The 24,886-nt window shown below is 42.7% G+C and overlaps 1 protein-coding gene and 1 long non-coding RNA gene across 18 annotated transcripts in view; one reads left to right on the forward strand and one right to left on the reverse strand.

Annotated features, from left to right (window-relative positions):
- Window positions 1-24,886, forward strand: part of PDE1C (phosphodiesterase 1C) — a 671,184-nt gene that overhangs the window by 340,879 nt on the left and 305,419 nt on the right. For 5 of the 17 annotated variants that reach the window (XM_074035267.1, XM_005549845.5, XM_074035269.1 and 2 more), the window contains exons 1-2: window positions 7,248-7,352; window positions 7,987-8,089. The exons of 7 other annotated variants lie outside the window; for them this stretch is intronic. Coding sequence is in view for 7 of the 10 variants with exons in the window: in XM_005549845.5 (XP_005549902.3) it covers window positions 7,989-8,089 (101 nt within the window). In the remaining 3 variants the exon portion in view is untranslated. Of the gene's footprint in view, window positions 1-7,247; window positions 7,353-7,878; window positions 8,090-24,886 lie in introns of those variants that run through there. 5 more of the 17 variants (XM_065542152.2, XM_074035265.1, XM_074035266.1 and 2 more) reach the window with 2 other exon arrangements.
- On the reverse strand, window positions 7,348-8,170 carry LOC141409871 (uncharacterized). The gene is made up of 2 exons (XR_012432548.1): window positions 8,043-8,170; window positions 7,348-7,622 (listed from the first exon to the last, which is right to left on the reverse strand). It is a non-coding gene; the product is annotated as an uncharacterized lncRNA (long non-coding RNA).

Genomic DNA, 24,886 nt, shown 5'->3' on the forward strand with positions numbered 1-24,886 from the left:
GGGGGCCATTCTTGATCCCACAGAAGAAAGTTTAGAGACAGTGGAGGACTGGGCTGGGAGTTCGGGGACATTGCTTCTGGTCCAAGCTCTGCCTCTAACTTGTGTGGTGACTTCATGTGATTGAGCTGCTTGTTCCTTATCTGAAGAATTAGGAGCTTGGATAAAGATCCCTTTCAGTTCTGAGGTTTTTCCATATTCAAATTTGCTTTACAGCGATAGGAAGAACAACCCGCGGATTTACGTACATTTGGGTCAGAATTTGGCTGACTTGTAGCATCAGCAGTTTTAAATGAACAAAAATTTCAATTTCATTAGTACAGCCAAGTTAATTTTGCTGGGGTGGCAGTGTGTTCTGAGAGGCAGAATGGCCATGGAGCCAGAAGTCAGGAGGCCTGCACTGTCTTGCTGCCCTACCACTAGCTGGAGGAGAGCAGACCAGCCCGAGGGAAGCCGGCAGACTTCTCGGACCTTCGCCACCTCATTTCTAAACTGGAGGTAATAATAACAATAAAGTGCGCCTGTAATCCCAGCACTTTGGGAGGCTGAGGTGGGTGGATCATGAGGTCAGGAGTTAAAGACCAGCCCGGCCAAGATGGTGAAACCCCGTCTCTACTAAAAATACAAAAATTATCCGGGTGTGGTGGTGGGCACCTGTAATCCCAGCCCTCAGGAGGCTGAGGCAGAGAATTGCTTGAACCCAGAAGGGAGAGGTTGCAGTGAGCTGAGATCACATCACTGCATTCCGGGCTGGGCAACAAGAGCGAAACTCTGTCTCAAAATAATAATAATAATAATAATAATATAAAAATAAATAAATAAATAAATGAACAAATAAATAAAGTGTTTCATTTACTTCAGGTTTGTTCTGAGGGGTTAATGTATGTAACACAGCAATGATTTGATAGGTCATTATCAAAATGTAACTGAAAGAAAATTATTGGTATATCTATTTATCAAGATAATACAGGCTTTTTCTATTTACCTTGAGTGCTCTGCCTACCCCTAAATCCCTTTATAGTGTTCCAGTTTCCATCCTTTTGTGTCCTGCTGGATGGATGAGATGGAGGAGGAACTATTTTATGAGAACCTCCAATGTACAAGGCACTGGCCATATGTGGTTTTTTGTTTGTTTGTTTGTTTGTTTGTTTTTTTGAGATAGACTCTTGCTCTGTCGCCCAGGCTGGAGTACAGTGGTGCGATCTCAGCTCACTGCAACCTCTGCCTTCCAGGTTCAAGTGATTCTCCTGCCTCAGCCTCCCAAGTAGCTGGGACTACAGGCATGTGCCACCACGCCTGGCTATTTTTTGTATTTTTAGTAGAGATTGGGTTATACTACCATATTAGCCAGGCTTGCCTCAAACTCCTGACCTCAGGCAATACACCTCCCTCAGCCTCCAAAAGTGTTGGGATTACAGGCATGAGCAACTGTGCCCAGCCCTGGGTTTTTTTGTTTTTTGTTTTTCTTTTTTAGCTCCTTACAACATTCCTGTAAGGAATAATTGTATTATTAGTTGGGATTCTTTTAGTTGTCAGTAACATAAATCTGACTCAAACTAGTTTAAGTTAAAAAAAAAAATAGGTGGCGTACATTTATTTGGTTCATATAACCTAAAAGTCAATGGGCATTCTGGCTTCAGGCATAGCAGGATCAAAGGGCTCAATGGATCCTTTCACATTGTTTTTACTTTGTCTCTCTAGTTCTTCTCTCAGCTTTTTCTGTGTTGACGTCATCTTTTTTTTCTTTTCTTTTTGAGATGAAGTCTCGCTCTGTTGCCCAGGCTGGAGTGCAGTGGTGTGATCTATGCTCACTGCAACCTCTGCCTCCCAGGTTCCAGCGATTCTTGTGCCTCAGCCTTCAGAGCAGCTGGGATTACAGGCGTGTGCCACCATGCCCAGCTAATTTTTGTATTTTTTTCATAGAGATGGGGTTTTGCCATCTTGGCCAGGCTGGTCTCGAACTCCTGACCTCAGGTGATCTGGCTGCCTTGGCCTCGCAGAGTGCTAGGATTACAGGCATGAGCCACTGCGCCCAGCCCTGATGTCATTTTTCTGGTATATTCTCTCTACATGGTGAAAAGAAAACCCCATGGCTAAGATAACTTCAAGCCATATGGCTTGTTTTCTTGAAGAAAAGAGAAATAGATCATCTCTCTCCTAGTGGCCACATCAAATCTCCCATAAAGACTGGATCTGTTTCAGTCACATGTCACCCCCTGGACCAATCACTCTATCCATGGGTATGGTGTCCATGGTTCTGGTTGGGCAATCTAGGTTATGTCTATTATAGTCAAATCTGGCCTGGGGGGCCAGACGTAGGTTTTCCTGCAGCTTTTTTGGGCCCGTGAAAAGCTTGGTTAGCCCAGGCCAGACTAACCATGCCTCTGTTGATGGAACATTAGGGTATGTGAGCATTGGAAAGGGATCCAGAGGTCCCTGAGCCCAACCCAACCGTGGCCAAACAAGAGAAGGATCTTGTCCTAGGTGGTGTGGTGAGGCAGTACCACTCCAAGTCCTTTCCTTTGCCTGTGCCACCTCTATCGGGAGGATTCCGTGAGCAGCTTCTGCAGGAGCAACTGAAGGATCCTGGCAGAGAGAGGCTGTAGAAACTGTGGGTCACATGCAGGCTACATCAGGCTGCCCCTGAGCTGCCCTGTCTCTTCTATCTCTTTGTCTTCTCACCTCTCTGGGCCACTACTTGGTCATGTAGTTGAGATTCTGGCTCTTCAGAGTCCCATTTCAGATGGGGCCTAGAGTGAGGGTACCTCTGGGCTTAGCCAGTCCTCTGCCTTTTCTTTCACCTCTTTTTACTAGGGAAGGTGGTTCCTGAGATAGAGTCTGCCCCAAATTATAAAATCAAACAGAAAAGACGTCAGAGGGAGAAGCAGGGTGACTGTCGCCAAAGAGGCCCCTTTCCCCACAAAGGAAGCCAGTGAGAGAGAACAGCCTCTGTTGACAGAACATTATGGGGGCTGCCTCACATCTGGTGTGGGCGGGGAGGAGGGGCTGCTGTGCCTGGCGGTGCTACTTCTGATGTCCTAAATGTGTCTCCAGAATTTCCCCCTCAACAGACTCTCTTCATGATGCCACTGCCAAGTTGTGAAAAATGGATCAAGGGCACAGGCTGGCTTCATGGAGGTCAAAGCAAGTAGTCATCATCTTGTAGCTGGAAGGAAAAACAGCTTTGCTTTTTCTGATTTGCCTATTTTCCTTTTTCTACTCTTCCTTGTTTGTAAGCTGAGGAGCTTGTTTGCAGTTGGTCACTGGATTTCTCTTCTGCAGCCCTGGTTATCATTTGCACCATAGTTGTTGCATGCTCCTATGGCAGGTTCCTGGAGAGCTCACTTTTGTGCACAATGCCCTTGGCATATTCAGGGCAGCAGGTACCCCCCACATGTGGCCATGCCTCTCACTGTTTAGATGCACCCATGGCTCCCTGATATCTATAGGAGAGAGCCCAAGCTTCTTCCATGACAACGAGAATCTGGCTTATCTTTCCAGCATTTTCTCTTTCTGTTCCTAGTCACATTCACAGATATACCACACAAAACTGCTTGTGGATTGCAGGACACCCTACCCATTATCATGTTTCTGTGCCTCTTTTCATGCAGTGGCTTCTTTCTGGAATCACCTGCCTCCACCCACCTTTCATGCAAACAATTTCTACTCCACCTACTTTCAAGATCCAGTTCAAATATCACCTTCACTGTGAAGCCTTCCTAATTTCCCCACAGCATGAATGACCCCCTCATCCATGCTCCTGCTCCTTTCCCTACCTTCTCTATTATATACCTCTTTACTAGACTTTTTGTGTGTCTGCAGGGGCGTGGTATAGTAAAGGCAAAAGAACATGAGCTTTGCCTTTTGGTCTGGGTTTGGAACTTGCTGTGCCATATATTAGCTGTATGTCTTTGCAGAAGTTATCTGACCATTGGGAGCCCTTTCTGTCTTTACTTGTCAATGAGCATAATTAAACTGTGCTGAAGTATTTTGTTGGGGATGAAATGGACCAACCTGTAATGTGCCTGCCATGGTGCTTGGCACAAGATAGTTCTCAAAAACTGGTAGGGTGGTAGATGCAGTTATTGTGATTATTATTGAATCATTAAATCTTAGCAATGAAAGAGACCAGAGGGGACATTCTCATGCCTTCAAAGCCTGATTCATATTCCTTTGTCAGATTAACATCTAGCTTCCCCTTGAACTCTGGGACAGGTAGTTCACCTTCTTTCTAATCTTTTATGATACTTAATTCTGACAGTGCAGAGGTTGGCTTGTCCATAGACTTACTCTGTGTGTATTTCGAGGAGTACTTTAAATTGTTAGTTATATGTGTGTATGCATGCATATATGCATGTATATGTGCCTGTGCATATATATATGTATGTATGTATGCATGTCTATATGCATTTAGTGATGTTAGACCATGTATTGTTTCCTAAACAGTCTTACTGAAAAATATGGGTTAGGAAGAAACAAAGGAAATTAACCTGTAAAGCAAAGTTGTGAGTGGCTTTGGGTTTTCTCAGACCTTTTGTTTCCAGGTCTGTTTGCATCTGTTTCTTTTTGCTTGCCTCTGAGCAGAATGCCAGTAGAAATTGTGGCTTGTGGTGTTGCTGCAACTATCAAAGATACTTTGGCTGTGATAGATGAAGAGAGAACACAATCTGAGTGACATAGTAACATGGTGCATCTAAAAATTGTAATATTTTGTTGGCAGAGAGAAGACAAAGTTGTTTTCTAATGTGGTTTAGGAGCAAGGAATCCTTAGTTGTTTTGTGGTACTTTGGCCTCAGTTTTCTCATCTGCAAAGTGGGAGCACTGGGCACTAAGGACTGGGGTAAAGAGGAGGCAGAGGTTGACTCTGTACCTGAGAACTAACTACTTCCCTTCCCCGTTCAACTGGAGCTACTCAATCTTCATTTTTTGAAACTGAGTTATGCATTTGAGTTCCTTATATTATTTAAAATAAAATACTCTGTTGCTTCAAAAATGTGAAAACCTCCAAACTGTGTTGTCTTTTGGGCTTCTTCCTGCTCTAAAGATTATTATGGCTGTAAATAAAGCAAAGTTATATTTTTCTTGACTTTCTAATATACATTAATTTTGTAAGAAATTTTCTAAAATGAAACAAAATCTAGTTTTAAAAACTTTTTAAAAGATTTTTTTTTTGGTCTTTTCTCTCTGATTTGCTTAACTGCAGCAAAAGTCAATATTTTTTGTCTTTTTCTTCCAAAATTTGCTTTACTCTGACAATCAAAATTCCACTAAGAGTAGGAAAAAAGTCATAGCTGTGGTATGGAGCAGAAAGGTAAGTATCATCCTTAATATTCCTTTGTATATTTTCATACTAGGCCAGTACTTAGAGAAACTATGACATAGTTAAAATGTGAATTCAGCATCATTCCTCTCTCTTTTCAGCAGTTTCTTTTTCCAAGGCCCTCCAGATGACCTCAATGAATCATAATGGTGAAAAGAACATAAAAATATTTTTGCCTAAATGTATCACTTTATAGATGTGGAAAATGGGACTCTGTGAGAGGGATGAATTTGTATAGGATAAGGTAACCAGCCATAACTCAAACTGGTCTTTTCTAGTTCAGTTCTCTCTAGTTGGTCTAGGAAGCCTCCTGGCACTTCAGTTTTCTTACTGTAAAATGGGGATGATAATAATAGTATCTACCTCATAGGGTAGTCTTGAGTATTACATGAGAGTAGAACACTTAGAACAATGCTTGGGCTATGGAAAGTTTCCGATACTTGTTTGCTGTTATTATCATTATTATACTTCCACATTCTGCCAGCAGGCTGCCCAAGGTGCACACACTAATGGAAATATCCCATTTGGGGACCATGCTGCTGTATCCCATTCTCAAAACAAGTCACTATAAAAATTTCCTCTTGTGGCATTCTATTCCCCAGGGCACTGTTTCTCTGCTGGGTGACACTGGAAGGGTAATTGATTTTATTCAGATAGATGAACTCCATGTTAAAATATTGCTTAATGTTACCATTGCCTAGTAATAATACCTTAACTCAGTGAAAATATATGTGCCTCCATAAACCTTAAAGGGCTGACTTTAGTGGGGCGACTTCAGATTTACCTGGTAGGTGAGTGGGTAAGTCGTTTTTCATCAAACAAGTCTTTTGTCTTACCTTGAGGTACTGCCTTCTCTGCTAGAATGCATGGGGCCAGCCAAGCATCCTCATCACTCTCACCTCTAATTTCTGGAAAACGAATACCAGTTACGAAGTGGCTGAGCATTTATGATTTAGAGACTATTTTTTTCCCTTGTTAAGGTCAGGTGAATGGAACTTGAGCAGTGAAGAAAAACTAGTCCTCACTTCTGATCATTTAATGGATAGAAAATTAATTCTGAGAGTGTAATGGAAAGAAGTACTACCTGTCACTGAGGAAAAATACTGTATAGGGCATGCCCCACCCTGAATCTCAGGAACCCTGAGAACCAGGTTTGAAATAGCGCCTGGTAGTGGCCTCACGTAGAAGGAAGTTTGACGGACCCTTCTGTGATGTCGCTTGCAATCATCTTGGGCATGGATTCCCCCAGTCCTTGGTTCCTCTCTTCCTCTGTCCTCCCTCCCTGACTCCCAACTTCATACCTGGTCCCGTTCTTCCAGAGCATTCTACTTTACTGACATTGTGCATGACCTAGGGGAACCCTGACAGTGAGTTGCAGCTTTGTGGAGCTGAAACTTTGTCACCATCCACAGCCGCCCAGCCAGCCCCCAGGAGGGACCCTCTTGAGTAGCGTGTGGCATTGAACTGAAGAAACTTACCTCCTCACTGTTGGTATATTTCTTCCGCACGAGATGGGGTTGCGGGGAGAGAGATGGAGGGAGGGAGGGAGAGAGACAGAGAGAGCGAGAGAGCGAGAGCAAGCCCCTTTAGCAAGAAAACATCAAGACTTTCCGAGTGTGTGGTTCCCTTCGTCCCCATCAGTCGCTTTAATATTTCAAAATGGACCCGGTTCTGTGGCGGGTCCGAGAGTGAGGCTGTGGGGGACCTCCAGGCAGAACCTCCACGGAGCCTCGCGGCTGCTGCGTGCCCCGGGAGGATACGGATTTCCCTTCCCTCCTACTTGCGCGCGGAGCCCAGCTCTTGTTGAGGTGCGGGTTCCGGGAGCCCACGCAGCTCCGCCGGTCGGTAGTGGCCGCGGCTGCCCTGCGGGGGCGGGTGTGCCCGGCCGGGGTCGGAGCCGCGCGTGTGCCCGGCAGACGGCGGTGCCCGCGTGCCCCTCCCTCCGCGCCCGCGGTGACAGCCCAGACGCCAGCCCGGGCGCTGACAGACGACTTTTCTCACTTGTCAGTTTTCTCGTTTGTCAGCGGAGCTGCTGGTAAGTGAGAGAAAACAGAGGGGCGCGAAGGCAGCGCGGCCAGGGAGTGAGCGGGGCGCGGGGCGCTGGGCGGAGCCGGGTGCTCGGCCTCCGGGTCAGGCCCCACCGCCCGCGCAGGCTCCTGCTTGGCTCAGTCGCCGCTTTTCTCTCCCTTTCTTCACTTTCTTCCTCTTCCTCTTCCTCCTTCTCTTCCTCACTTTCTCTCCTCGCCACCCAGTCCTCCTTTTCTCCTCCAAACCGTTTAGCAGCGCGCGCTGATCGCTTCTGTGGCTTTGTTTGGGGGTAGGGGGAGAATACGAATAGACCTGAGGTGCTTTCTCTTAGAGCAGAAGCCCTATCCCTATCCCTATCCCAATCCCAATCCCAATCCATATCTCTATGCCTATCCTTGGGCATTAGCCCGGGACCATGGCTGGTTCCCGCAGCTGCCTCCGGGACGCACCTGGGGCCGTGGTTTCCCGCGATCGGAGTCCGCTCTAAGTCTGAGTCTGGGGGCACAGAAGGGGGAGCGCGCCGATAAATTGCCAGGCAAACGCGCGCCGCGCCCGGCTGGGCATCGCGGGCTGGGCGAGGAGACGGGAAGGGGATAGCCCAAACTCTCTCAGCTTCACCGCCAGTGGTCACCTACCTGCAGCTATGGAGTCCCCAACCAAGGAGATTGAAGAATTTGAGAGCAACTCTCTGAAATACCTGCAACCGGAACAGATCGAGAAAATCTGGCTTCGGCTCCGCGGGCTGTAAGTCCACCTATTTACTTCTCCTGCCCCATTTCCCGCTCCCATCCTTATTTTACTACACATCCGCAGTCACGACTGTTCACCCCGTTCCTGCATGGCCCTTTAAATACAACCCTAGAAGTTCCACAACTGCTGCTCTGTTAATTACAGTCACTGCTACTTTTCTTCCAACACAGAGAGGGCTGTCTTTCTGTCTTAGAATGGCTTACTGTTCCAAGTCATGCTTTTTGGGGGGTTAAGGAGAGATGTCCTTTGATGAGTCAGTTATGGTGGCCCAATACTCAGTGAGGTGTTTCTGATCCTTTTTGCCCAGGGAGAAAAGTTTGGGACCCAGACAGGGACTTTAAATTGAAAGAAGAGTTTTTCTCTGCAAACTGCTTGCAAACACTAGGGCAGGTGGTCCAAAAACTTACCAACAGTTAAAATTCAACATGCATTCTGGCTGCTACATTTCTCTTTTCCCTCTCCTTAGCCCAGTCGAACTTCTGATATTTCCTAGGGTTCTTTTTGGTGGAGAAATGCTTACTAGAAGGAAAAGTTCTTGTGGAGAAAGTGGGGGGCAGAAACGATATTGGAGGTTTCTTGCAATATTCGAACAGTGAAATAGAGTGGCCAGAATTCTAGTTGCCCTGATGGATGGAGATCTCTGAATTTCATTCACCTCATTGGGTTCTGTCTGTTTTTGGGTACTGAGGAGAGGTGACCTGAAAATACGTGGTATTTCCTGAAAAAATATTTCATCATCAATGTATTGCTGGTCACTCCAGTCAGAAGCTTGAGGGATAGCTGTACGTACATTCACAGTTTGCTCCTCAGTCGCTAGGCAAGTCCCAAAGACACCTTCCATGATTACCAGATACTACTTTCATCAGACATTTGGCATCAGATATCTAGTGTGGTTTAAAAATATGGTTTTTCTCCAAGCATATTCTCTAGACATTCTGTTTCTAACAAGGGCACTGATGGGAAAACCAGCTTCCTGCCAGTTTGTTTGCTTTGCTGCTGTTATTGTTTTTGAAAGCACACACACAAACAAAAGACAAATAAAAAATGTGTTGATCTAAGTCAGCTTGATATTCAAAGTTTCTAAGGAGAAGCATTAAGGTAGTATGTGTTTCTTTAAGAGGTCCTTATTGACAGGTGCAATTTATAAAAGCCATTCCATATATAGTCCAAGTGAGCTTCATTGCCATTGATTTCAATGGGAAACCATGCCAAATAATTGGATTTTTGACTTGTCTAGCCACCGCTAGTGGAGGCTGTAAACTTATTTGGAAACCTTGTCTCTAGCTGGCAGGCTTTCCTGACAGTTTAGATGCCTGCAACGCAGCAGCTCTCGGAGTGGTGTTTATAGTAATCTCATGTTATATGCAGTGAACATTACGTCCGATTGTATTGCGCTGCACACAGAAAGTTTGTTGTGTCCACAAAGTCTGGGCCCGAAGTATATAATGTGAAAGTGTTGTCGAGCTGGTTTCCTCGCCATGCTTACTAGAGGGATTCATATCCACACACCCAGGAACAACTTCTCTTGGGCTGCTTTTCAGTTTAAATCGACTCCATGGAGACATTTGGGCTAGAGACAAGTGTTTGGTCAAATCAGCAATGCTGAGGCGGGAACTTGTGCGGAAAAGCATTAGCACTTACAACACTCTGTCTTGTAGCTTTCTCAGTTTCATATCTGCTAGGCTTCTCTCCCCAAGGTGTTGCAGTGCAATGTAGCCACATTTTCATTTTCTAGTCTCTTGTATCTACTCAGAACCTAGTGCTCTTGAACATGGAAAGTGTGGGGTGGTTCTTCCCCAAATGTGTGTTTTTGGATCCCTCTACCTATCCTTCCCAGCAAACATGCTGCCCAACAGCAATCACGTAAGATCTTTAGCTTCATTTTCTAATTTGAAAAGAATATGCTATTAGTTGTTATTATTATACATATTTTTACCAGTATATGATGCTTACCACTTCTTCTTCTTCTTTTTTTTAAATGTTAACAGCAGTGCTAGAATAAATAGCTAAAGACTCTGGAAACCAAAGCACACACTCTTTTATACAACTTGGAATAACATTTTTGCAGTCCACAAGTTGGAATAACACTTTTGCAGTCCACAAAATAGAAACCCTTAGGAGAAGGAAGGGTGTGTGCATATTTGTCCACACAACAGATTGTCAGTAAGAGAAAGGAAGCTGCTCTTTCAACATTTTAGAAAGGCTCAAACCATAATTGGATTTTCATATCAATTTATTACCATGACACCTTTATAGAAAGGGCTCTGTAGGTGACCACAGATGGTGAGGAATTCAGTTCAACTTGTCTGAGAGACAAGTTCAGGATGTGCTCATCATCTCATGCCTGGATTATTCAATGGTATCTCATCTCCTTCTTGTTTGTATTTCCAGTATTTAATTTATTGTTGAATTTTTCATCTCCTCCATTAGAATGTAAGTTCCATGAGGACAGATACTTACTCACTGCAATACCTAGAACAGCATTTAGCACATAGTAGATGCTCAAGCAATAGGTGATGAAGCATAAAAACCCAAATGTGAGCTTTTAAATATTCAAAATGAAGATAAATATATATTTAGGACAGCTTATGGCCATGAGACCTGTCAATGCAATGTGCCATGAGCTAGCTGGGATGCAGGTTTTATTAACATCATTGCCCAGGTTGGGGCATAGAAATCTAAACTGAGGTGGGAACTGGGCCAGATGTGTGGCAGAGTTGTGGCCCAGGGCTGAATCCCACTGCTGTGATTGTGTGGGCTTTCTCTTTCCCCTCTTTATAGCCCTTCTTTCACACTGGTGAAGGGTGGTCTTTACCAGAGCAAGAGGATTTTTGTGGTTATCACCTGCAAAGAATCAACAGCTGAGGATACTGCAGGGGAGTGTCCCCTATACATTCCAACCCATACCCATACCCTGCCATGCTTTGTTTTTCTCTAGCACTTCCCACCGTCCGAATGCTGTATAGTTTATTTAGTTTTAGGTTTATTGTCTGTCTCCCCCAGCTAGAATATAAGCCCCATGAAGACAGGGTTGTTGGTTCGCTTTGGTCACTTGCTTTTGGTTTGCTTTTTATCCCCAGTGTCTACACTTCCACCCAGTATACAGTAATACATATTTGAAACATAGAGCTGTTTTACATATTTCTCTAAGAAAGAATTAGGAAGAACTCTTAACTTAGCATTGTAGCATCATTAACATACTAACAGTGCATCAAATATTGGAAATGCGAGTTTTGAACACTATCTTAGCTGGGATTATAGACACCTGCAAGCCCAGGTGTCTGTTATGATGATGGCGCCCATGCCCCTTGAGCGAGGTGCTGCACACTAATGCTCAGAGGCTGGCTGTGATTCCAGGGAGGGTGCTGGTCCTCAGCCTTGCTCTGCGGCCCTGATGATCTTATGCACATGCTCCCATTTCTCTAAGTGAGAAGAGAACAAATACCGCACACCTGAGCTTTCTTAATTGAAACTGTCAGAGGGATGCTGTCCTCTTACTCTTTGGAGAGGTGCCTCATTTTTCCTTTTCCATAAACCTCAGTTCGTCCCAATGAGCTGTTGTCATACCTCTTTTCACTGGAGGACTGGGTAGAGTTTTTGAGTCCCTCTCAATTGCTTTTTTTGTTACAGGATCTTCCAGTCAGGGAAATAGGGCTGTGGGTGTTCTATAGACCCCTGATGAAGCCCCATAGGGCTCCTTGGGTTTGAGCAATTGGGTCCAGACTGTACTTTGGGTCCCGACCAAAAGTTTTTCTATTGCCAGCCTGCTAGATGATGACAGAAAGGTGTTTCTATGGTGCATTTTTGAAAAACTGAGAGCAAGAGAGCAGGTTTTACTTATTCCTTGGCATTTATTGTCACAATTATAATTATCTAATCTCATATATTTATTTTGCCCAACTATGAGGTAGTCGGCATAATAAATTTTATGCTTATATAACACTCCATGAAGATGATGATGCTTTTTTGCATTACCTAAAGTAATATTATTAATATAAAGGCAAGAGAATGGCTATTAAGTTAATAGACTGCACAACTATTGTTTTTGTCTATGCAGCAAGCTTCCTATCCACCTTACTATGCTAACAGACTCTACTCCTCACCCCAGCATAGTACAACTGGCCAATCAGAATTTACCTTCCAGGCAGTAAAAGTTAGTCTCGAGTAGGGTATGGATCCCAAACAGAAGCATTAGAGTCTCTCATTGACGTTTCTGTATTGACTGTGGGAAAGGGAGGCTTTTGTTTTCTTCTGGACTTTCATGGGGCTGCCATTGGATCCATTTCCCACCTCACAGAGAAGACCTTTTTATGATAGGAGGCAGTGAGGCCAGTGCTTAAAAGGAAGCAGAAAAGATGAGTGGAAATCCCTGGGTCAGCTCCTGGAGGTCCCAGTTCCTGTAGATGTGTCTCCAGTTCTGTCAGCTATCCCAGCTACATGAGCTAGTTAGACTCTGTTTTTGCTTAGGATGTTTTGAATTCAGTTTCTCTGAAACAGTCTTAACTAATACCCTATTGATGTACAGAGAAGTTAAGTGACTCTTCCAACCTACACAGCAAAGATGAGAACAGCCATAGGCAAAAAAGCCTGGGCCTTTGGTTTTAAATTTCTTATTTAAGCCCTCTCTGTGTTTTCTTTCTATTTAACTGAATTTTTAAATGATATAATTAGTGTTCTGGCAACATGGGATTACTCAATTAACATTTACTGAGTGTCCATTAGGTGCCAGTCAGTTTGCTAAGCCCTGGGTTTGCAAAAGTAGGTAAGATACTTACCTGACTTTCAGCAATTTGAAGGCTAGTGGCAGAGACTGACATGAGTACCTGGAGGTGATGAATATAGTTCTAGGGGGACGCGGGGGAAACTACCTCTACCTGGGAGGGCCAGAGAAGGTGTTACAGACTACAGTGAATTGTGTATTCATTCTAGCAGACTCATCAGAGTCATAAGGAATAAACTTGCTTAGACTCTTTTCATTAATGTCAGCCTTTTGCAAAAATGCAAAGAAACCTTTTACAAAGGTGAGAGAAAAACAAGGAGTCTTCCAGGCAGCCCATAATCAACCAGTTGAGATTTCTGAGCTGTTCTTATGGACTACTGGCAAAGTTGCTTGCACTTAATTGAGACATGGCTTGAGTTCTAATGAATCTTCTCTATGTTCATCACTCATTGAGAATTCCCCAAGGAGAGAATATGGTTGGGTGTATTTGCTGTCATGCAACATGGAGCTATTGGAGAGACATCTGCCCCGTCCCCTCAGAAGTAGTTGGCCCCTGAATTGGTCCGGGTAACAGGATTACCTTCTCCTACGAATCAATGCCTAAGAGCCTTACTTTCCTTAAAGGTTAATGTGTGGTATCCTCTTGCAGCTCATCTAGTGCAATATTGAGGGACAGATAGAAGTTTAGTCATGAGAGGTGATGCTGGAAAGGAAGGCAGGGGCCGGGTAGTAATACATGACATTTAAAATTTTACTTTTTGTTTTACACAAAATATATATGCTCATAGTTTGAGGAGGTGAGTAATTGAACACATTTTACTATACAGCAAAGAAGTGCTGTGTTCTAGGTGTTCTTTCATATCTTCTAGAGAAATATATATATATTTTTATGATACATATTATTTTTAGAAGTTTGTGTTTTATCCTTTCAGTTATAAGAAATTGTTAAAAGATGTTAAGCTGGAGAGTAACAAAATTAGATTTGAATTTTAGGATTGTAATTCTGGGAAAAGGGTGGAGGACAGATTGGAGATGAGACTCGAGGCCTGGAGACCAGTTGGGGAAGATGCCTGATTTGGGGTAGTGCTGCTGAAGATGAAAGAACAGGGGGCATGTTTGAAATGAGAATTGACAGAACATAGATTTAGAGCAGAGAAAGAAGAGCAGTTGTCTTGCGAGTTCTTTCAGCTTAGACGTCTCGGTGAATTTGGTGTTATTTGCCTCGTTAGGGACTATGGAGATTAGAGCCGGCTTCGATAAAGCAGAATGATGAACTTGGGTGTAGATATGTTAAACTGGTAGCCTCTGGAATGTTCAAGTAGCTATTGGTGATGGCAATATGGAGCCATGGAGAGACCTTTGGCCTGGAGCGGTGGGTCTGAGAATCTTGGTTCTTAGTTAAATTCTTGCAAGGAGATGACCCAGGGAAGAAGGCATTGCCTGAATCTTACCAGAAAAGCAATTCCAGAAGAATACTTTAAAAAATCATTGTTTGTTTCCTCCAGATTACATATTTAGTGTATTAATTGGTCCTTTTACTCTCCCATTCAATTGGAATTGACAGATTGTTCAGCATATTTTTATTGGGTTTCCATTATGTACTAGGTGCTAGGAGCTTCAGAAGGGATCTGAAAATATCAGAAGAAAATCCTTACCATCAGGAAACTTAGAATATATTGAGGGAAACAAGATAGTTCTCATACATGTGAAAAGGTTAAAAATCAACAACAAAAGGGAGGGCAATAGTTAATTGCTGACTAAGTGATAGGGATGCTACATGCTAGGATTCAGAGAAGGGAGACATTTGTGTTTGAAGGACTGTTTTTGAGTCTTTCTCTTCTTAATAAAGATCAAGTTAAATCTCTCTGAAATACATTCTTAATGTATACTAAAAGTGAAAAAATGTGAATATCAAAAGGGGTAAGTAGATTCTCACATTTACAGTGAAATTTTCTTTACTTGACTACTCATACAGTTTACTAGTACATCATCACTTGATTATTGTAATTTGGTTATGCTAGTGTATTAGTTAATTACAACTCAATATTTAGCAGCGGAGTGCTTAATATTTTGACTGAGCTTTACAGCATGCCTCTGTCAGTTGGGAAGCAGCCCTCAGCAGAGAGGTTTGCACATTACCATCTCTAGTTTTCAATCTTTAATTTTCTTTGGCTCATGGAAGACTACTTTCCTTGGTTTCCATTTCCCCACATGGAAGGAAAGTGTTTATAGGACCTATCTCCTGGCTTTTTGAGAAACAACTAAAGACATGATTGTTATTAGGTTAATGCAAAAGTAATTGCAGTTTTTGCTATTAGTTTTAATGGCAAAAACCGCAATTACTTTTGCACCAACTTAACAAATATAAGCCACATTAAAATAGACTGTGACAGCTTTGAGAATGACCATCCTAGGTTTCTCACTAGCAATAAAAATGAATTCTACAACAAATGCAACTCTCTATTTCTGGAGGAAGTCTACTGAATTCATGTAAAGTGTTGGTATTCTTCAGGCTTTTATTGTACTCTTTATACAGAGTCCTCTTGACAGCTGTTATTAAACAAAATAAATGAGTCTAAATGACCGTAAGACAAAGCGAGATGTTCCTAGCTTGTGAGATTATGAAAAAACTTAGAGAATAATTCCATCCAGAAGATATAAAAATTGATAATTTTAGGTAATGAGTTTTATTTACATAGTTGAAGGATACACATCCATATGCAGAAAATTCAGTCATTCGTTCACTTACCAAATATTTCTCAGGCACTTACTGTGTTCCTGGTGCTGTGCTAAGCACCAGGGAATTAGTGGAAAACAAGATAAAGGCTGCCTCCCTCGGGAGATGTTCAGTAGAGGAATATATTAAACAATATTTCCATAAATTACTACCTACTGTGACAAGTGCTGCAAGAAGTCCAGCACAGGGAGCTGTGAAAATATAGAAGAGAGGACCCAAACCTGGTCCAGGATTCAGAGAAGGTTTCTCTGAAGAAAAGACTGATGCTCAGACATGAAGATTATGTAAGTAGTAGTTAAGTAGAGTTAGGGAAATGTATTCTAGGCATTTAAGGCCCGGGATGTTTATACCTGCAAAGATCTAAAGACAAGAAGGAGCATGGCCCCTCAGAAAATGAAAGAAGGCCAAGAAGCTGCAGCACAGACTGGAAGGAGGGGAAGGCTCTAGACACAGTTGGAGAGGAGCCAGGTCCGACTTCATCCACCAGGGGGCGTCAGCAAGGGGAAGCCGTTATCAGTAGGCATGGACGTGAGAACTTTTTAGGAGGTAGACCCAACAGGACTTGGATATGGGGGATAAGGAAGAAAGTGGAATCAAGATCATCTCGCAGGTTTTTAGCTTGAATCCCCAGGTTCCATTTTCTTAGATTAGGATCACTGAGGGAGGAACACGTTTGCAGGTCTTGTTGTGGGTGGGAACAGAATGAATGGGGGTAGAGAGTTTAGTATGGGATGAGTTCAGTGTGGGACATACTGACTACGAGGGGAGATATGGGGAAGGCAAGAGCAGTTGGATAAGTCTGGAGATTAAACAGAAGGTCTGGAGATATAATCTATAGCCCAGCAAAGTAAGCAGAAAAATTCTGTGTATATCTGAATGATGCCAAATTAATATATCTATAAATTTTATAAGTAGAGAATACAGTTTAGTGTGACCCCTAAATAGTCTGAAGGAAGGTTTCAGAAGACCAAAAATTTATGTATATTTTCTTATTGGCATTTACTTGTTCAAAATATTGGCATTTACTTAGGCCAGCTAGTAATCATAACTTTACTTGAAACTTATATTGACTACTTAGTATCATGCCCATCACAACATAGGTTTGGAACAGAGACAGAAACCAGTATGGTCATTCCCAGTATTCCAAGGGCAGAAAGAAGCCATGACCCTGGGAGCCAAATGGGATGAGCCCTCATCATGGACCTTTTGGGAGGTAGAGGGCACTGCCATGGGGTTGAAACCTGAAGCCTGGAGCCTAGCCCACTGCAGAAGGGCCAAGTGAAGCTTGGCTGCGTGGAGGCTCTCTGGGTCTGGCAAGAGGCCTTTCTGCAGTTTAGGTTCCATTAAGGGGGCTTGGCCTCCCTTTGCCTGCTCCAGAGGTGCCTCCATGGATATGGCTGGGCCTTGTCTCCTGGAACAGTCCACAGTTCTGGCCACAGTGCTCCCTCACTGCCCTACCTCTGCCCATTCATGCCCTTTCTCTTCTCTTTAAGGCCTTCCATCTATTTTTCTACCCAAATCCAAGGACCCATTGCAAGGACCCAGTATTCAATGTTCTGCCAAAATACAGCTTTCCTTTCCCTTAAGGCCACCAGAAGAGCAATAATTTAGACAATCAGTATGAGAGTGCATGGAGCATTTTGTCTGAAAGTCACAATTGGATATCCAAAGACCATTAAACTGTTGTTTATCCAGATTCCAAACAAAGAAAATGCTTAAATAACCAAGACTTTTCCTGTAGTCTAGAGATACATCTAGATACATACGTAAACATGGTAGTGAAAGATTAATCTTTGAAAGCTCCTTCCAGATGTTTTAGGAGTAGTTCAAATTCAGACTAATATCTCGACACTTATTTTTGTCTGTCTCTCTGACTTTTTTCTAAGGATGACCCACAAAAGTTTATTGCATTTAGTATACCATTCCATGTGGGTGTCACTGGAAACTCTGTCTGCTAACTGTGAGGAATTATAAACACTTTTATAAATAAGGTCTTGCCTAGCTCATTAGTGAAATAGAATGATTAATTATCATAAATCAAGCCTCATAAATGTTGTTTCAGAACTGCCATTCTGACTACAAAATCACTGACTGAAATTAGTCATTGGTAAAAAAATGAAAGAATCATTCAAAGCACCAATTTCTGGGAGATTTGGCAGTTTCAGTGAAGGTAACTACTATAGCTCAGGAAAATTTGCTTCCAATGCTCATCTGATTTCAGTTGACAGAAGAGCTCAAAATGGTCCCAAAAAATGCATCTGCTAGTTGACATTTTTTTCCCCTGTATTTTGGACAATGGGCTCATTTTGCCATATTTATATTGTTGAGATTTACAGAGCGTGTGTTCAGGGAGGCTTACACAGATGATGCTACTACAAGATAGGATTTTAGAGGAAATAGGAAGGACTCATGCTCCCAAGGAGTCATGGCACTGACTCAAATTCACCTGGAATTGTAAATGACCAGCAGCTGCTTTCTGCCAGGAGTTGGTTTTGATAAGAGTTGGGAGGAAGGGCACAGAGTGGGGAGAGGGAAGGAACACTGCAGGAGTGGGTAGGCAAGGCTTAGAAAAATTAGACTGACATTGAAGTGAAACTCAGCAGAAGATTACAGTTTTTGTTCTGGCTAAATCTACAAGGGGAAAAACAAAGTGGAGGATTGAAACAGCTCTGTGGATAATTCAATTAGAAAAAAACCCTACTCCTCCCCTAATTACAGGGATAGATCTGTGAAGAGTGAGATTTTGTCTTAATCCTTTGGATTTATCTCTACTTTGGCAGTGCTGTCACAGATATTAAGAGACATTTTTGCTTTTAGCTGTTCTCATTGATGTTTATTTAAGTAGGAGACGGGCTCCCAGGAAGAAGGTCGCAAAAATCGCTTCCATTCCCACCCACACAGTTTTGCAGTACTTATAACACAGCAAGTGGTTGTAAATACGTGAATAGAGGACTAAATCAGTTATGCAAAAAACGTACTACTTGGGCTTCCACAAGCATGACATTTGCTTTCTATTTTCTTTCTCTAAAAACCTTTCCCTGTTTTTTCATTGGTGCCACTGATTAGCTCATTGCCGGCTTTAAGCAATAGACTTTTAGCTAGAAGGAAAGGAAATTGTGTTTGGTTTACTAAAAAACATCTTGCCTTCCAAAGGAAGAGTTCAGCTTTCTTTGGGGAGGGGTCCCATTTGGGGCTTCTCAAATAGTAGTCCAAGTGCTGGAATTTTTAACCCAGGCTCATAAGAGAAGCAGGCATGAGCAGGAGATTTGATTTCTGTGTCTGGCCAGCTGTCTGCAGGCAGCCGAGGGGATGTGGAGGGAGAACAGTGAAGAGAGGGGCTGGCTTTGGGAGGACAGGAGCCCTGGGGCAACCTGGATCTGCCATGTGAGTTGGTGTAGCCCCAGGTGGGGCTTCCTCTGGGGTTGTTTAGTTTGGAGTTACCTTCTCCTAGGTTTCTCTACTTTCCACTGCCTGGCCAGTGCTAGATAGAAATGCACTTGCTCCTAGGAAAGAGTAAAAAATTGACTGTCTTATTAACATCTCTGCTTCAGATTTGCCTTCTCCCATTCTTTGGAGTCACCATCCCCAGCTGCAAACCACACTGTCAAAGCCTTCATGTGAATTTGATCTCATCACTTTTGGCTAAACATACTGGAGTTCTCTATCTTTGGGGGCTGGCTATCTCTGAATATGATCTTCATTTTCTAAGAGAATTCAATGACAGTATGAGTCTGTAGAACAATTTTCTCTACTAGAAAACCTAGCTAATAAATTCCCTAGAATTTTTGTTTTTGTTAGTTGTTTTTCTTTCCTAATGATTGGGCTGTTCAAGGTTAAAATGAGGGTTTTTTTTCATTTTATCTTATAATCTTTTTCTTTTTTTTCTTTTGGTCTTGCTTTGGACCTTTGGCCAAGCAGGAAAATAAACTCATTGTGCACATGGAATTTCATTTCGTAGCTCATCAGTTAAATATTCGAGCTAGTAAGACGGGAGATTCTCTTACTCTGTTATCTCCTTTCTCACCCCTAAATATTCTTGTGGAAGGTGCCAAGAGACCACCAGTTTATATATATATTTTTCTCATTAGCATTTACTTGTTCAAAATGTGGGAAAGGCCAGAAAGCAATGGATAGCTTTGCAAAGTTAGTTTTTAATACGTGCATCATGGAAATGAAATCACTGGTAGGAATGAGAAGAAATGTACAAAGACCTTCCATTCTCAGTAGCATGTAGATTAATTCATACAAATGATGTAAGAGACCCATTAGAAGTTTCTAGAGATATCCAATTCTTTTCAATTTGTACCCTGCATGCCAATGAAAAACAAAACCAGAGGATCAGATGATCGTTCAGATCCTTACTCATTTCATGGTTATTTGTGACATTTTATCTCAGTCCACTTTCCCATGAGTGAAACACATGTGATCTGTAGTCGTGAGAACCTGTAGTTAACTATATGAGCCTTGCTGTGCATTTTGTGTTTATCTGAGCCTGTCTTTTAACGTCCTGTCCCTTGAGGGAACTGAGGGCTGAGAACCAAGCTTTCCAAAGTGGTCTATGTGTCGGCGGTCGTAGTGGTCTCTGGAGAAAAGAATGGAGACAGGCTAGGACTTGGAGAAGAGTGAGTCATTGTTACACAAAAACCCTGGAGAACACTGAAGGCAGAGCTGGAATTCGTATTGTGTGTATGCAGTTGTTGCGTATTCAACTTCCCATACCAGGAAATCTTGTGCCCAACTGGGAGGTATCTTTCTGTCAACTTAGAAACAGAGCACAAGTTATGGTTTTTCAAAGCCAGCTTGTTAGAATATTAAGCCTATTTATAAACCTCATTATTGCAGCACCCATATGGCTCTTGCTCAAAGATACTCACTTTAAAAAAGTGAAAGACTGCCAGGCGCTTCATAATTTAGCATCAATGTTTAATTGACTCTCACTTATCCAGGCTATTAGAAACGATTTCCAAATCATCTGTTTGACTTTGGAGTACTTGATGCTTACATTTGACTGCAGGTGTGCCCAGTACTCTGGGAACTCCTAGCCATGAAAAAGCAAATAAAGACCCTTAAAAGCATCCTTGCTCCCACCTCAATGTTGTTTCTTGCTGTTTGCCTGCTTGTCTTTACTCTGCCCCTGGCTGTGGACAGAATCACCCCTTAAGCTTGCTTAGTTTCATTCTTTATCTCCCTGACTGAGGGCAGGAAATGGAAAATAAAGTTCAGAGTCTAGAAGCTTCCGCTTTATGACACTGCAGTGGAGAGCTTTGGGGAACCTATTTAAATATTGGAGGCCAGTGCTCTTTGCCCTTTGCCCTTTGATGATGCTCCTGTTTCAGAATCTGCCTGTCAGGATGTGACGAGCTGGCTGTAAATGCACCGAAACCGTTGAGGGGGGTCTTGGGGCTCATTTACCCTGTTGTGCACAAGCGCACGCACGCATACACATGCATCATTTAATACTTCTTGAGTAATCCACAGTTCCATTGAAACATTCCGGACGTAAATAGACACTTTCAGTGAAGACCAGTGGTCTTTTAATTTACTTAAGAGCTAAATGAGTATGGGTTAATCAATAATTCTAGTCATAGCACATGAGATCTCTGCATTGAGTTACAGCTTCCTGAGACTGCTTAAGGATGTTGTGTAAGCAAGTCACTGGGCTCAGTTTTTAGGGAGTTATTGATCAAAAGGACTTGTTTTGAAAGATAATTTTAGATATTTCTAAGGATTATTGCGATATCCAGTTCATAAGTACCCAGTTTTACTTTCTTTTTTCCTCCCTTTTGGGCAATGGCTCAGCTTTGACATCTGAGAGGAGTGTGTGACTCTGTTAGGTTAAGTGGGACATTGCTGGGGTGGGAGGCAGGGTGTACAGGCAGGCACAGGGCCCTTTAGGCATGGGAAAAGCTGGGCAGTGTTTCAGCTCATCCTCCTCTTAGCAGAACTGAGATTAGCACCTGCTTTCTTTGTGGTTCAAGTGTTCCAAGATAAGGAGAATTGGGAGTATCTAATTTTTCCATTCTAGAAAAGCAATCTTCAACCTTTTTTTGTGACTTTTATAATCAATGAAAGACTTTTGATCAAGTAAGTTTTGAAAACCTACTGAATTATAATGCCATTATTATTTATGCAATACTACTGTTTTAGTATAGTAGCTGACTCTTGAGCATTTCCAGGATGCCCAGCACTATACTAAATGCCCTGCATTCATCATTACATTTAACTCTCACATCACCCTGTAAAGCAGGCACTGCTGTTACCCAGATTTCACAGATGAGGAAACCGCTGGTTGGAGAAGTGGTATAAGTTGCCAAAGATCATGCAGCCTGTCAGATACAATAAGTTGGAGAAGGGATTTAAGCTCAGGCAAGTGATCTTAACCAGTATGCTATAATGCCTCTCCTTAGAAAAACAGAAACAACAAACAGATGAAGCCGTGTGTGTGTGTGTGTGTGTGTGTGTGTGTGTGTGTGTGTGAGAGAGAGAGAGAGAGAGAGAGAGAGAGAGAGAACAGTAGAGCTCATTCCAGGGAACAGACGTTGCAAAGCGCCACTCTAGACTTTCTTTGAGGTGGTGTCCTCAACCTGGTCTTGTAAAGATGCCCTTGCCTTCTCTCCCAGCATAAAGCTGGCCTCTCCATCTCCCACCCTGCCAACTTTGCCAGGTCCCAGAACACAACAGCTCTTTGTCATTCTCTACTTTCTACATTAGCTTGGTCTAGCTATATGAAATCTTGAGGTTTGTAGTGCGTTGTTTCAAGTTTCAAAACGTTATAAATTTAAATTAAGTTTTAGAAACAAATTTTTAAAACAGGCCAGGAATGGTGGCTCATGCCTATAATCCCAACACTTTGAGAGGCCGAGGCAGGCAGATCACTTGAGGTCAGGAGTTCGAGACCAGTCTGGCTAACATGGTAAAACCCCATCTCTTCTAAAAATACAAATATTAGCTGGGCGTGGTGGTGTGCACCTGTCATCCCAGCTATTCAGAGGCTGAGGCAGGAGATTTGCTTGAACTCAGGAGGAGAAGGTTGCAGTGAGCCGAGACTGCACCACTGTACTCTAGCCTGGGCAACAGAGTGAGATTCCCTCTCAAAAACAAAACAAATTTCCTTTGTCTTTCAGATTTGAGTCAGGGATTCTGTTGAAGTTCTTAAAAATAGAAGGCTAAGAATAAACTGGGGTTTTTTTTTTTTTTTTCCAACTCATTTCCTGCATTTGGGTGGCCAGAACACAGTATGTTCTATTGTTATTAATTTTATTTTGGTTTTGTCTAATGTCTAAGTTTCATGGTAGTATCTTTTGCCTTCTTTGTATAAATTCCTTAATTTTCTTCGAAGGCTTCAGAATTTGCCTTCTGTCTCAGCCACTTTAAGGTTCTGTATCCTTAGGTAAGTTACTTAATCTCTCTGAGACTCACTTCTGTCAGGTGGAAAGTGGGTAGGTAGAACCTCTCAGGGTTTGTAGGAGTTATAAGTGAGTTAACTTGTGTAAGAGGAATGGAATAGAGGAAGTGCTCAACAAATGTGAGCTCCCCAGCCTTCTCATTGCTTTCCCTCTGTGTGTAGGAAACCACAGCTATGGTGGATGTCCTCACTGCTCATTATAAATCATTGCTTGGTAGAAGGAAAAAGAATAAAAAGAAAACATTTTTGATTAATTTTTGGGTAAATGCATTCATGAATTCAATAACAACATATGAGCAGTTGCCATTTGCTGAGCACTATGTGTTAGACAAGGAAGAAACACTAGCAGATGTCAGGTAAGCCATCATTCTTCCCACAAGCATAAAAGATCAGGACGATGAACAGTCATAAGTGCAACGTGGTGGGTAAGCTCCGGCCACTATGGGACACACAGAAGGAGTGTTACCCAGTTTGGGAGACCCTAGAAGGTCTTTGGAAGTGATGTTTCAGTTGAGAACTGAAGGATGAGTAGGGTTCAGTCAGGCCTTACCAATCTTGCCCATTCAAAATAATCTGAGAGTTGGATCTTGAGTAATTTTTATGAGTTGCATTTTCTCTTGTGCTTTAAGAGCTAACCTCCAAATCCCATTGTAAGATGACACCATTTGGGTTGATTTTAGGGCTATGTCTAAATGGGAGAAGATTGAAGGGGGAAACTTTACAATATCTGAAGCTAGGAATATATCTGTGAATGTGGGGAGTGTCATGAAGGCGAGTTGGACTGAAAATCAGACTTCTGGTCTGTCTTTCTTTGGGTCTACCAGATGCATAACCCATCTTTTGATGTGTATGGATGACAGTTGCAAATAGTTCATTTATGTAGCCAACCATGGGCCAGTTAATGTGCATGCCGTTGGGATAGATATAGGGATGCATATGACAGATCTCTGACCTCAAGAAGCTCAGAACGAGGGACCAAGGGGCCTAAAAGTCTTAGAATGCCTCTTACATGGCAGGCACACTACATGACAAATTTAATACATTATCTCATTTGAGATCATCTCATCCATTTCATAGATGCGGAAATGTAAGCTTGATTTAGCACAGAGCTTGCCTGAGGTCTCACAGCTAGTGAGGGTGAAGTTGGGTTTTTGAGCCAGGTCTGTCACACTCCAGAGCCCTGTTGCCTTTCCACAAAATCACAGACATGAGACAATGCAGTGCCATGGAGAATGGTGTCAGAGAGGTTTCAGCGTGCTGTGGGAGCACAGAAGAGGGTGTGTAATGTGGCTCCCCACAAGAGGTGACCCTCCCCCTGGGTATCATCTTTTTCTAAAATATAAATTTTATTACTCTTCCCGCTTAACTCTGTCCTTAGCACTTGCCAGCCTTGTTTCCTGCTACCTCACTCTATAGTCCCTGCTTGCTAGGCTGGTTTGAGACCATGAGGCATGCCCTCTGTTTCCGCTTGCCGTATACTTCCATATTTCTTCCTGCTGACATTTCACCCGTCAATCAAGACTACCTCTTTCACAAAGCTTCCCTGAGCCATCCCTTGTATTTGCACTTTAGGTGCGTGTCTTAACTTCCTGTTTAGAATTTGCATTCTTTCAGAGAGGGGATCCTACAGAGTTATGAGGATTAGCAAAGTATATTAAGTGCTTATTGCTAGTAGGTGCTGAAAATGAAGCTTTTCTTATTTTTGTTTATCTTTGATTCTTTCAGAACTCCAAGCAGTGCCTTTATATATTTCCTTGGCAAGTGCTGGGAGAATTCTGTGGAAATCAATAGCAAGGGCTGTCTTCTTCTGACCTCCGAAGATACTGTCTGCTGATAGGATTAGTTTGGCTTCTGAGTAGAGGCTGGGGCATTCTTCTTTTCCAGCTGCCCCCTTGCCTTTGGACCTTGTATACGTTCAATGGGTTATTT

This window comes from Macaca fascicularis, chromosome 3 (genome assembly GCF_037993035.2).
Source record: "Macaca fascicularis isolate 582-1 chromosome 3, T2T-MFA8v1.1".
NCBI classification, from domain to species: domain Eukaryota; kingdom Metazoa; phylum Chordata; class Mammalia; order Primates; family Cercopithecidae; genus Macaca; species Macaca fascicularis.